We start from the raw sequence: 15,494 nt of genomic DNA, 5'->3' as shown, positions 1-15,494 counted from the left end.
TACTTGCATTGGAATGCTCCTTTTTGGTGATATTCTTTATCATTCGATTTGATTTTTAATATTATTAATTGGCATTTTAGTGAAAGGTCACTTAAAGGTCTCTGACGTCGTTAGAAGAGAGATACCAAACCAAATTGTAAAATATCGGACCAAGTGACATCATATTCCTGTTAATTAAATGAAAAGGATCACGTCAATCGGTTGAAAACCCACGGCTTTATTGAGTAAAGGCCAAAACCTCCTTCATTTTAGAGACGTCGCTTGATTTATTCTTAAATACTTGACAACAGACGTGTCTTACAGAAATGTATAAAAATCATGATAAAAACATTCCTTTCAATTTTTCACCAACCTCTTACAGAATATTACAATTTCCCAATCATTTTCTTTTCCCATTTAATATTCTTTTTAATATTTTGATAGTCAAATAAAACAAAGGTTAATTTTCAGATTTTTATTCAATACCTAATTACATTATAATTACATTTTAATCTACTAATATGTGAGTATTATTTCAAGTGATTGGCAAGGTGATAATAAATTATTTTTATTTTCAATAATTACCATGGGCGTGAAAAATGAACGAATGAAAAGCGATTTAAAATAAAACAGAAAAAATACAGCATTGTCGTCACCAAAAATAAGCATATAATAGTATTAAATGTATATATGGGTTAATAATGAATAAAAATAAAAATATATGTTTTATTGGTAGTTTTACAACATTTCTTATGAATCTATACTACAAGTATTTGAACTCTGTAATATGACGTTGATCTTACCTAATTAATGTAAAATTTATATATACGATTAAAATGAAATCAGTTACGCTATGATGATTGGTTAAAAAAGAAAAAATTGTTTATATTAATTGAGCCGAATTCATTATAAATGTTAAATTTAACTTATTAAATTATATTCGTAAACCAATATCCGCTGTGAATTCAGCAATATCCTCACGTCTTAATAGAAAATTTGACAATAAATTTGTAGGAGAAATAGCGCTTTGATGACGACAATTATTAAATCTAATGGTCTAACTTCCTATAGTAAATGCCGTAAGGCTGCTCCTCTCTGTGCTCCTCCGGCTTAGGCTTCGGCACGTAGGGGTTCTTCAAGGGATCCGCATTTAGTCTGTAATAATGTTCATTAATTAGAAATGATCTGAGACATTCTGTCAGTTTCATGTTTTAAAAAATACTATATTGAAATGTGAATATGATGACCAATTCGTCTTTTATATTCGTTTAGACAATATCGCAATTTCTTACTTTTGAAACGTACGATTGAATCAACCTTTGATCGGTGATTTATAATGAATTCTCATATTATAGAATTACAGTACTGTAATAATTATATGTACCGAAAACATCTCTCATTTAAGTTTTCCTATACCCACTGTCTCTAATGATCAATTAGAAGGTACAGGACTGAATTCCCGAACTGCTAACTGTAAATTAATGTGCATAACAACGTCCTTCCAGCAACACAATCAACAAAGTGACCTCCAACTTCGACCTTAGTTTTCTAAGTCTCTTTTGAAGTACTTAAAAATAATTAAATTACTGCATAGTATACATTAAACCAGCTGCTAGCCCCGACTTAGCCCAGCAAGACGTTTTTTTTTTTTGTAAATTAAATTTATCTGAGCGGAGATATGTCCAACAAACCGCAAATTATTCATATGCGTTCAGCCGTTATTGAGTTATCAGTCGTGTAACTAACACGATTCCACTATCTGAATGAATGACGAATATATATTTTCAAAGAATCCTAGCTACAACCGAAACTAACTAAATTTAGAAATACATACTATCCGCACAAACCATATTACAAAAAAACTTCATAAGCGCGATTTAGGAACAAGCTACACAATACTTACTTGTAGTGATCAATAGCCTGCGAGCAGTCCACGTTGTACCACCAATCGCAAGCGAACTTGGCCTGGTCGAACAAAGTCCCGTTGGTGCAAAGGAAAGCTGCTCCTTGGTGACCCTCACGACCGTCATGGCACACGTGGTAAGCCTGTAAACAAAAAAGTTAATTTATTCCATGTAAAGAAACTTCTGAAGCACACACACATACAAACTATCATCATTCTCTAATGTAGTTATAAAGTTTTTAAGCAAAACTCGTTGGTATATAGAAAATATAAAGCTTATAAGCATCATATTTTTAATTTTATATTAAACTAAATTAAGTAAGCTTAAAAATTGATCAATCGTTACATCAACAACAATGGTTCACTCTATAGGTACCTTTTATAATTCTTTTCTACAAAAAACGTCACCGAGGCCGCTGGGAGAAGGTACTAACCCAGATTCTAAAATGGGTTCAAATAACGACTATTTACTCTCAAACAAAAAATAATCGTGTAACAGAACAATTTAAATTACAGTCTCATTGAGAACCCCCTTCGTTTTTAGTAGCGTCTGTTAAAAATAAAATATAGTATTGTTTTCTTTAAATTTTTTTCACCGACTCCTGCCAAAACTATATTATACTCACATCAATAATACTTTAAAACATTTAGGAGAGAAACCTGCAAAAATACCGACACCTTTCGACGTCAGGATTAGCATTATTGGATTTGATCGTCGCCTCAATAATCAGAAAATTAGTTCTTTTCAAAGGTTTGAAAACTTAATTAATTTTCTAGACGTTACGATGGAAATTATAAATTCTGCTTACAGGGCTGAAAGACTTAGCTTAGTAACAATACCTTCAAACTTATTCAATTTAAACCTAATTGCTTCGGTATAATAATTTTCATTACTTTAAATAAAACATTATTTGAACGTATAAATTTAATCTGATAGAACTTTTCAGTTTGTGTTTAAGTTTTTGTTATATTGAAAAAGTTTCGATGTAAATCAATGTTATTGTTAATGATGTTATAAACATGTTTGTTTTGCATTTAAAGAGTTTCGAATTACGAGTTTGGATACTGAATAAAATTAAAGTATATATTTCAATATTCAAATATCGGCATTTGATTAATATATATTTTCGATTTTCAAATATCGGCATTTGATTACATGTATTTTACCTATTAAGATAAAAATAGTTCATCAACTATTTATTAAAATGATATCTTATGGTGCTTCAAATAGTAAATTCCGATACTAATGAAATCCTTTCTTATTTTTAAAAACTTAAGTCTATTATAACAATTCGTTAACTAACTATAAGTTATTTACTTTGGCCAAGAACTTAGGCTACTTTCTATCGCGGGAATCCTAAAGAGAATGAAAAGTGTACGTGTAGTTTCAATACTCAGTTCATTTCGACTACTACTTCCTTTGTATAATTATTAATATACCCCCGAAAGCCTCACAGACTCTTCTATTACCACAGAACACCTGCTACGCTGAGAAGAGTATTCTAATCATTTGTTTGGCAATAAACAATGAAATATATACAATACATCCCATGCCCGACCGTTAAGTTCCTTACCTTTTCCTTATACTACTTGTATTTATTTAAAATTATATTTCATCAACCACTGCCATAATTACATCTAACAGTCCGTTTCTCTTTTGGGAACGATTTAATGCCTTCGGCTTCTCCGATCCCTCCCCTCGCACTTTCACATCAAACGCTGTTGTCTCCGAAATTCACTCTAATTATCCCGCTTTTCTCGAATTGGACAACCCCTTCAGAATCGCTGAGATTTTTTATACAATTCCCTCGTAATTGTTCAAAGCAACCAAATTCTGTAATTAAAATGCCGACTCGACTCGCTTGTACATTGACTTAAATTCTGCAACGATTCTTTATTTATAAGGTTTTTCCATGTAAAATTTTGTTATATAAGTGTTGTATTGTATGTTTTTGAATTTGCTCATATCGTGCACGGTTATGAACGTTTAATGAATTAATACATGAGGCAGAAAGCGAAGTTATATCGACATCCATAAATACAATGTAACATTAAATTAGCACTTTATTCTAGGTGCATAATCTGTAATTATTGGTGTGTATGCATGAAAGTGTATACCGATTCAATATAATCCCTTGGGAGGATTACAGAATATAAGGTGAATTAAAATATGAAAGTATAAATAATAAACAATATTTAAAACACACCTCACACGTAATCAGCGTTATTCTGCACTCCAAAATCGTTCAACAAGCTGTACTACTATTTTATTTAAAACCGTTATTTAAGTTATGAGTATCACTACTAATAACAACTATTATAATCACGAATTTTAATCTGTCTCTCTGTCTGTCTCTTCTTCATTAAAGTTACTGGTATACCTGACATCCAGTTTCCACATTGGCGTACATCCCTGGATGCACAGGGACGTGGGCGCAGGAGAAGCTCGTCTCGGGCACTTGGTAGTAGATCGGGTAGTCGACCCCGGGAACGCCGGGCACGTTGCGCAGATCTTGCGGCTTCTCGTGCTCCCGGAGCGGCTTGCGGTACACTACTTGTTGGTATTGCGGGTAGTCATCGTATTGCTGAAAGAATTTGTTAATCATAAGTACATTTGAGGCAAATCGACATCAAAACATTAGTTACATAAATTATAATGAACAATGCATTAAGTTACTGATTTATTCCTTATTAAATATATACACCAAAGGACAAAAAATGCACGTATGTACTAAAAGGCACCCTTGCTACTAATATCTCTTCCAGGCAACGACGTTATGGAATATTGGACGTGTAAACCCATATCAAAATACATGTTCGCATTGTTAAAATTATCATGTTTGGTTAAATAAATAAAACTCTTCCTGTTTTGACGTCGGTTTAAAAGGAAATTCCTCGTTGAAAGAAATTGCAGTGTATATTAAAAATTCAAAAACATTTGAACAGCGAGTGCATATTCGAAACTTTCAAATGAATCATGCTGGACTATGATTGGAGAATATCAATGTTTGTAAATCAAAAAAGAACATCCCGTTTCAGCCCTTTCATCGATCATTTAAAAACTTGCTATAATATTCTTTTATCTCATTCTGAATAAAACGATAGTAATAAATACGTAAAAAAAATAAGCAAAATTATTATATATTTATATTAAGTTTAATCAGTATAACTTAACGTTGTGATAGAATATAAAGCTTTAATAAGTCTAGACAATATTGCATTACAAAAGAAAATTAGAACAAGAGATGAAAGTCAGAAACAAAAACTATTAAACTTATAATAAAGACATTACAAATGACAAAGCATGACCTTAGCAATAATTTCAAAGTCGCAAATATTAAAACGTAATAATCTAAAAACGATCAGACTTTCGTTAACTTCTAAACTTTTCGGCGACGCAAAATGAACTCTACACGCGCGATATAAGATGTATATTTATTTGGTTTAACGTGGAGGGTATTATACCGTAGTGAAATGTCACGATTACGTCAGCACATTGACCCAACTCAAGTGAAAGGTGTGTTGAAAAAGTGGATGAAGTTATATCATACGCGAGGCCTTGACTGAGTTATTTTAGTGTTCGTTTTACGCTTTTTATTTGAAGCTTTTAAAGGGGAATTTTATCATTTAAATTTCTCTTTGAGACCACACTTTTTTCAGCGGAGTGGGCAGTGAGTATAAAATTAAATAGAAATATTATATAATAAATAGAAATATTGAACTGTTTGGCTAATCAAAGTTCGTACGAGATATATTTACATCTCTGCATGGATTTAATTAACAATGAAAATATATATATAATAATCTGTTCGCCCCGGCTTCGCCCGTGACACATTTTTTTTTAATGTCATAGCGGGCAACTGACCTTGTGATTCGCCTGATGGTAAACGATCACCACCGCCCATGAACATTCGCAGAGGCTCAGACCTCTGAGAATGCGCTGTCCGCTTTTAAGGGATAAGGGATAAGGAAAGGATTGATGACATGAAAGAAGTAATGGACTGGGAAGGGAGAGGAGAAAGAAATAGGCCTCTGCAACTTCACTGTAGTAACATATATAGCCTATGTCACTTCAGTGAAGTTGCAGCCTTCTAACGGTGAAAGAATTTTTGAAATCCATCCAGTAGTTTTTGAGTTTATCCATTACAAGAAAACAAATAAATAAAAATATCAATCTCCTCTTATAACATTACTGTAGATTACCCTACAAATGCTGTTCTGTCTCACTCTCATCATTTAGAGGTATTAAAAATTGATGTTGCCCGATTCTCAGACCTACCCGTCAAGCCGTTTCGGAGGAGTAACTAACATTGTATTTATATAGGTATAAAAATATTAATAACAAATCATTCTAAAAATTCAGTAAGCGCACCGCTCAATGTAACTTTCAACTTGACGAATATGCGGTCTATACGGAATAACTTTTAATGGATGAAGGGATTTTGATAATTCTTCCAATCATTTTTAACAGCGAAGTGCGGGTATTGGACAAAAAGACAATTATACTGTAATAAAACTACAAACTTTTGCAAGGTTTCGCGCGTGTGAAATTCGAAGTCATTTAATAGATGTTATGATACATATAAATCTTCCTCTTGAATCACTATATCTATTTAAATAAACCATCAAAATCCGTTGTATAATTTTTAAGAATTAATCATACCTATTAGTATTATATTTCTAGTGAGTGTATATCACACACTATACTATATTTAAACATACACATACGTTGTATACTATATTTAAACTAAAAAGTCGTAAAAATTTAAGTAAACAAATTAACTATACAAAAATAGTAGCAAAAAGCGAAGCGTCGGTGTAAAGCGCGAAATAACAATTCCGACTCCTGAAATCAGACACTAATGGACTTATTTTTGTCTCCCGTTACTCGTTACGGCTTTGTGTATCTAGAACAAAATCTTTTATCTCTTTTTACAACTAATGCGAGTTAGGTCTTAGGTATAATATAATGTCTGGGCATAAAACAGGGATAACGCCTTCAATAATAATAAACAATGAATGTGAAATGAAAAACTGACCAATATGCAAGTTGATGTTATTCTCTTATTGTTGCAAAAAGCAGCACGAAGCAATGGAAAATTTTAGCATTATTTAACTATCGATTAATCAAATATAAAGAAACACATTAATTAATTATGAATATACATAATTCGCAAAAGATTTTACTTGAATTTCATTATACCGATAAACTGTTTTTGGCTATAACAAACCACCCATTATCCGAATACCGCGTAAACAAAGCTGCGTATAAAATCTAGTTTTACAGTTTAAACTTAATAGCCTTATTAGTTACAGTCGTACAAAACTCGTATATTAAATAACATGTTATTAATTTTAGAACTCAATTTCAATTGAATTAAGGTCAGTACCGTAGTTTGACCGGCTTATGTAACCAAGTTTTTATGTAACCTCCATTACGGCCTGTCTTGTATTGTTTATGGCATTTTAGTGTGCGGTTAAAGAGAAATAAAACTTAGTTGAGTTCTAGTCTTAAATAACCCTGGAGATGTTTAATCAGCAATACAAATGTATTAAAACAACATATAAATGTACATTTTAGGGAATGCCAAGATAAGATTTAAATAATTTCAAGAAAAACGAAGTTTGACACAATAATGCAAAAGTAAAATCGATTACGAAATCCCAAAGCTTTGTGTCTGTGTTAAAATTTACGTTTCAACTCTCAATATGTATACATATAATTTTTTTTTTAAACTACAAAGGGAAGCTTAATAGTACAACTATACTTAGTTTTATAATATCATAATATTTACGCAACATTTGTCAAATTACATATTATTTTTTCAAATACAATGTTTAAGCTCTATTTCTTTTTTAAATTATCAATAATAATATACAATTACAAGGAACAAATCTAAGCCGTAAATCCTTAGTCCTAGATTACAAAAAAGGACTACTGAGTGAGAGGTTGTCAGGGACACCCAGCGCTTGCGCAGCGGCAATCAGAATTTCTTCATCTTAGGAAAATTATGCCGTCGAATAAACACCGTTATTATATAAACAATTTTGTTTGAAACCTCAGAAAATATTTAATTATGTTGAAAGTATTATTTGAATTTTAGATTCCATATTTCTCTTCAATTCTCGACCATTTTTTCCGTATTTGTTCAGTCGATACAAAAATAATTGATATACTAATGACTAGAAACTATGATACGTGAAGATTTTCTTTACAAATTAAAGATTTATTTGTCTCAATGTATATTTGAGTTTACAGTTTTGCTAATACAAATGTAAGTATAAATAGTGCATCAAATATCATACGATAGAAACATATAAAAAAGGCCACTAACGTTATTAAGGAGGTAGGTAAGTCTACAAATTCCAATATGGATAACAATTTTCTATCAAACACAAAAAGAATTATGTCAATCGGTTGAAAACCCACAAAGTTATTAGGTAAAAAAAAAACAGAAAAAATTCAGTCAAATTGAGAATCTCTTTCATTTTTAGAAATGTCAATTGAAAAGTCTGAAACGTTGAGTCCTCTTATATTCATATGTATTTTATTGTATTCAGCGGGCTATCGAAAACCGTCTTTATTTCTCAAACAGTAAGTTTGATATTGAATTTTAAATTTTCGTTCAGGTAAACAACGAGCGTGGAATTATATCTGCAACTTCAAACCAACAAATATCGCGCACACTTAACTTACTACATACAATTTTATACACGAACAAACTGCAAGTTTTAACTGAAGGATTTTATTAGTTCCTCGTGCTAGTTCCATTGTTTTTCTGAAACTTGCTACCATATTTCTGTTCGTATGCTCTAATTTTACGAATGTATTTACGACATATCGAAATAAAGTTCGCGCTTAGATGTCGCCGTGGTTTTATTGAGTAAATAATGAATTGAATGCAAGACAAAACGAGACTTTTTTTATTTCAAAATGTAATTACCGTATATTTCTATCTACTAAATTAACTGTATGCAAGGTTTATCTGAACTATGTAAGCAATTGGCTGAGAAATTGACACAGGTAGGTTTTTTTAAATGCGATTATACTTTTTACCTTGTTTTTTTCATTAGTGTACAATAAAGTGGATATATTTTCAATCCCTTTAAGATGAAGTTACAAAATCACACTTTAAACAAACAATTAAGTATCACAACTCAAACACAAACCTTCAAAGCGAAATAGAAAGAAAAATAAATAAAGTAGAATAAAACTCGAACGTCACATCCATATCTTTGCTCTATAGAGGCGTTTTCCCTATACATATTTTAGGAAAATATAAAAAAACGTCGACTTAACGTCAACCCTTCGGTGATAAAAACCTCCTTCTTATCACTGAGTGTGCACAAAGAGACCCTCAAGGTATGCTGGAAATGGCATATATATTTTGTTATATTTTTAAACATTTTAGGACCAATAAACCAAGCTAGCTGGATGTTACAAGAACTTTAGTACTTTGTTAAATTTAAACTTCTCGAACTACGAGTTTATGAGGTCTTCAAACTACAATAAACTTGTCATTTATAAAACAATTAAAACTAGAAAATAGCACCTATTCAATTGTATAGTGGCAGTAAGAGACGTAAAATACGAAAATATAATATCATATTATCACAAGGTATGGATTTAACTACCTAGAAAAGTCCATTTAAACACATACTATAAGGATAAATTACAAAATGATAAAGATCTCTTAATTTTTCGACTCGTGGAGTCCAATTCGTTTCCAAAGTTTTGATGTAATCGGCGTTAGAACCAGAATTATTGCAATAATGTGACCACACTTGTGTCTTTGTCGTCGTCCAAATCACGACAATATAGCGTTGCTAAATATACATTGCGTTTTCATTTAAAGTTAGAAAAGTATCATTACGACATAGCGAGCAATGCACTGCGTTGACACGGAAAAGCACGGGGTATTGTCTATCAAATTCGGCCGAAGCATTCAGCTTCCTCGCGTTCATAAGGGAGTAGGAACTTTCGCAATTTTCCTTCCCTAGAGCTCCCCTTCAGTCCTTCAAAAGCGAATTACCGTTGGTTAAATTTACTCTCATTTTCGTTTGCGTCTGCTTTTTAGTTTTATTTCTTTGATCAAGCTCTTCAAAGTGTAAATTGTTTGAAACTCGGCGCGCGCGAAATTGGTATTCAGGGGTAATCTCTCAAATTTTCACCTCTTCCACGCGGTTTTTTTTTTACTTCTCGCTCTTATTGACTCCGTTTGTTTCATCTGTGCGACTTTGTCTAATTTTTCACTTTTCTTTGCGTGCAGGCTTCCACGGATTGAATTCTTTTTAAAGTTACCTTTATGCAGTCTCTTATATCGTGTTTAATAATCCTTCATCTTACTGCAGCATTCAATGGATTTAACTAGATAATTGAAATATAGGAAACTAATTAACAAAAATAATAATTTTACATCACAAGATTTAAGCTCTTTCATACTTAATAGAACATATTCTTATCCCGTAGGCACATAAAACAGAAAGAGTAGAAGAAATTCGATTGTTGAGGCGAGATCACTAGTGATCGAGAGGCTGGGCGTTGTTGTGGTTTGGCAGAGGTACGCTGGTTCAAGTCCCGCTTCGTGATCGATTCCTTTCTATTTTTTTTTTTAATTTCTGCATTTGCAAAGCATTTTATTGCTATAAAACTTATAATTAAAATTGAACATATTCATAACAAATCCAAGAACTTGGGAAATTCAGCACTTGGCTCTTAAAACGCATATTATATAGGTCAGACCAGAGAAAATAAGCACATACCCCATCTTGAGTTAATGGCTTATAAAAAGGAACTCAAAGTTTGCGCAGGGTAACCCCGGGGATAAATGGTTTGTAAGCTTTCCATTACACGGGCTGCATTTAGATATATTAACCGAATGTTTGAATGGAAGACAGAATGAGAAATACTTATTGAACAATGTACTCCAAATATACAAAAAAATAAGACAAATCCTACTTATATTATAAATGCGAAAGTTTTTAAGGATATGTGTGCGTTTGTTGCTCTTTCACGCAAAAACTACTGGACCGCTCGCAATGATATTTGGTACGTAGATAGCTGGACAACTGGAATAACATATAGGAAACTTTTTGTCCCGATATTCCAACGGGATACGGACTTACGTGGGTGAAACCGCGGGGAGCAGCTAGTATAAGATATTAGAAAAGTAAATTTAAATGCTAATGCAATAGTGAGAATACATTCCGTTATATTAATAAAACAAATTGGTTACGTTAACAAATTATTGCATGTGACATTTTAAGCCGACTTAAAAGAGAAAGGTCTTTTCTACTGAACCGATTTTGATGAAATTTGCACTGTGGCATAAGTTGAAGTTAGGATAATAAAAAATAAACGTAACAGATTCGAAGAGATGCGTGGAATAATAACAAATCATGTACATACGAAAACATTTTTATATGTTTGCATAAATTTCTATTGCAATAATTAGTAAATGGAGTCCCATTAATGACCCTTGACCGAGCAGATTTTTATTTCAAGTTTAAAATTCTTAACAGTAATTGCGGTTATAATCATTTTTTTTAAGGAAAACGTTTTGAATAATTATATTCCTTCGATTGATTGTCCACAGATTAAAAATAGTAGTAATTAAAAACAACACAACAATAACAAATATATATGGCAAACTATGTATTAATTATATCATAGGTGTAATTAATAATTATATATTATTCTATATACATCTTTCATTTGAAGAAATCACATTAAACATCGATGGTGTATTTAAGAAGTATACATAAATAATAAATTGACGAGACCCAACTGCACTTACTTGTAAATATGCAGCATCAGATACGAGACCACAGAGTAGAGCCCCCGTCAGCGCCCGCAGCACAGCCTTGCCCATTTCCCCACACATGTTGGTAGCTTCTCAATTATCCTGTGGTGCACACTGGTCAATAGCTCACTGATGACTGTTAGTTACCCACCGTACCGAACCAAGTGGTAAGGTGAAAGGCCGGGCAAAATTAAGTAGATTTGTTAATAGCTTGTAGTTAAATTTAGGCGTTAATAAAATAATAATAATAATTCTTTGGACTATTAGTTTAACAGATTACTTAAAAACTACCAAACTTTATGGTAATAGAATTCAGCTTATACTTTTATAGACATAGCAAGAACTTTAACTGCAGAGTTGATTAATTTCTGCTGTTTTAAGAAGAGGGGATATGTTATTGTGTTATGAAAAAAAGACGGAGATAGAAAAACATTTTAACAAGCTCTGTTATATCTTAGTAGGGATTTTATACGAACTATATTGATAAAGATATAATTGAACATATTTCTTGGCCGTATCAAAAACATAAATGTTAAAAAGGAGAGCCAAATTAATACAAAAATATGCTCGACTGTGGTCTTCACCGCGTAACGAGAAAAGAAATAATGGAGATCTAAATGAGTCCGCAAAATCCAAAATCGAAGTACGTATACATTTAGAAGAAGTATTAAACTCTATTTCTTTGCTTTATTAGTATCTATAACAACTGCTGTTCTTTAAAAATGTGAGATCTAAAAGTAGGCGAGTTTCCATTACATCAGTCATCAAAGGTGGTCACCTTTACAACTGACATAGCGATCTATCAACGCACATTCGGATCGGGTTAAAAATTTGCCATACAGATAGATGTTATGACATAGGCATCCACTAATAAAGGTATTTTGATAAATTCTACCCCAAAGGTGATAAAGTAGTGGATAAAGGTTTGTACCATGAAAATTTATTAAGACCGCGCGGGCGAAGCTGCGGGCAAAAGCTAGTTCAATATAAATTTAATTGTGGTAAAAACATGCATGGTAGTACGTTAATAATATAGATATTTTAATTAATTTCAAAAATAAAGGTTTTAGATTAGTCCAATCATAAAAAAACTAGGTGTCAGTGTACCTTAGTGAAGTTTGCGCTTACGCAACCGGCGCTCGTAATTGTTGCCTATTGGTGAAATATCCCGTATGGACCACTTTGGTACAGTCGAATGCAAATTTAAAACAAACATTTTGTAACATTTACATGGCATTAATACGGTTTACTTAAACATAACAACATTTTAATGAAAAGGATCTATGTGAAGAGATTTTATAATAAATCAAACCAAATATTATAACTTGTACGTTTATTTTATAGTTTCGGAATTTTCAAATTAGTTGATCATCTAGGCTAGACGATTAATAAAAACATTTGAATTTTGAGCATGATTGTGATAACAGATAGACTCGATGAATAGCTCACATTCAATATTGGACATTATTCTCTTATCTTATATATTGATATTGTGCAATTCTGTACACTGGAAATCGTATATTTAAGAATCAAACTACTTTAACTTTAATTTTGAACACTTTTTTTGCAACAAAACCTCATTATTTATGTTTTTCCCATATATAATAACAACAAACATATTATTTAAATGTATGATTGATGATATTACCTTGAATCGAACTTCAATCATTTTTTTGTGCTATTGTTATTATGGCATTTAACCTTTCGTTTTTCACTTGAGATCGGGTCAATTAATAACGCCATTGGACAAGATAAAGCGGCAATCCATCTATTATTATAAATGCCAAAGTTTGGATATTTATTACTGGTCGATAACTAAACTAATTAAGGTGGAAACTTTGCGAGTTAATTCTGTGAACGTTTTTAGTACCGATATATTAATGTAATTACGCCAAAACATAGTATTTGTAATCGATTAGTATATATAGATTAAGTAATAATAATTAAACTGCTATCACGTCATTCCATGAAACATATTAACAACAAATACATGTTATATAATTGTGTGCTTAACATCAGACAATGAGGAAAGTTTTTTGCATTTTTTCAATTTGATATTACCCTAAAAATAATGTAAAAAAACAATAATAAAATAGAATTCCGTCACGACTGTACCTTCACCAGCCCGGAACGACATTTGCGCCAACATAAACACGATAGTGAAATCTTATGCACTAAAGACTATTAATTCAAATGTCCATTGTTTCACTTTCATTATATTATCAAGATATACAAAACGACATCAAGACCGCGCATGAAAACATGAATTGAATTCTACAACTACCACTGAATGTTAGACACACAATCATATTTTAAGAATATTTTAAGAAGATAGATTATACCAGCTCTGGGGTAACCGAACTCTGAATCAGATACTATCAAAGCAAAACAAAGCTCATCAAGCATCAAGCGTATGGTGATGGACCGTTAACCATCCAGATGGTGCGGATGGAATTGGTATATTGTTACTATTAGGTACCCGATTACCACTGCCCATTTACATTTGGAGAAGGAAGACCTCTGCAAACGCGTTGCCCGCTTCACGACCAGTGATATGGAAGACGGGAACAAAGGAATGCACTGGGAAGGCCGCAAAGGTCATAAGCACCCAGCTGATAAACACAGAAAACGTAACGATAGCTCAGTAAAGAACGCTTCTGTCACGCCGATGACAGGTTGCGGTAGGACCTTTCCCAGTGCGAGCTGGCCCACTATTACCCGAAGCGTGCTCGAATCCTATATCAATTGATGATTTTTTTTTTCTATATTTTATATATTTATTATATCTCTTGTGTACATATAACTGAAACTATGTTTTATAGTAATTTATTTTGCATGACGTGTTGAAATATATGTATTTCTCTAGCATAAACGTGTTTATTTAAACGACTTTATTTCATTTCAATATAAACATAAATCCAAAATATAATTAATATTTCTACAACATTAAAAAACTGGAAATAAATGTTTACCAGAAAATTTTGAATAGGTGGCCAAGTAGGTGTCGCTCCGATATGTCAAAGAATGCAGTTTCGTATCTCGCCTCATCCATCGTATCCGCAATCGTTTTTCGAATATTGAAAAATTGAATGTGTAGTATTTATAGCAATGTAACAATAATAAAAAAAAAACTTTTCTAAGAATTAATATTTTCTGCAATTATTGACAATAATGACAATAATTTTCTATAAAACACAAAAAGAATCACATCAATCGATTAGAAACCCACGGAGTTATTAATTGAACAACCCAAAAAAAATATATCGTCTTAAGTCGACCTTCTTCGTTTATAGGACATCAGTTGAAAATACTTCTACGCCACAAACAAATCTCGATATGGTGTAAAGTTTAATGTTAATTAAAAAGTTGTAACTTAGTGTCAAAGACCGTAAAACTAGATAGACCAGTCGTGTCGAAACACACGCAGGGCAGACCTTCACTCCCTTTGTACACTTGCTGCCAACTATATTGCCCAACGTTTTCTTTAAATTAATTTTATTTTGTAGTGTGACCCTAATGTTTTTATTTATCTTTTATAACACATATAAATTTTTACCACTTTTTCTTAATTTCATTCATTTGTTTTTTTTTTTTTATCTTCGCAACGCTTATTTAATAACCTAGCGTATATCAATTCAAACTCTAATTCAAACATTTATCAATAAGACTTTTATAGAAGTACTTTTCAATGACTAATAAAATAAACACAAAACACCCTTCTCCTACTCACACTTTAAACAACCTTTCTATAGTAAAATACGTGATAGATGATTGATAATAGAAACGCGTGAACTTGTGAGCTTTGTTCT

General features: G+C 31.9%; 1 protein-coding gene across 1 annotated transcript; it reads right to left on the bottom strand.

Moving 5' to 3' along the window:
• Positions 1-443: 443 nt before the first annotated feature.
• On the bottom strand, positions 444-11,845 carry LOC119833221 (U-scoloptoxin(01)-Cw1a-like). Its single transcript, XM_038357144.1, has 4 exons — positions 11,680-11,845; positions 4,264-4,467; positions 1,883-2,025; positions 444-1,134 (listed from the first exon to the last, which is right to left on the bottom strand). Exons 1-4 carry the CDS (start codon positions 11,764-11,766, stop codon positions 1,029-1,031), a joined length of 540 nt encoding a protein of 179 aa, XP_038213072.1. The 5' UTR covers positions 11,767-11,845; the 3' UTR covers positions 444-1,028.
• Between the last annotated feature and the right edge of the window lie 3,649 nt (positions 11,846-15,494).

Source organism: Zerene cesonia, chromosome 17 (assembly GCF_012273895.1).
Source record: "Zerene cesonia ecotype Mississippi chromosome 17, Zerene_cesonia_1.1, whole genome shotgun sequence".
Lineage (NCBI taxonomy): Eukaryota > Metazoa > Arthropoda > Insecta > Lepidoptera > Pieridae > Zerene > Zerene cesonia.
This window is presented reverse-complemented; position numbering and strand designations above follow the sequence as displayed.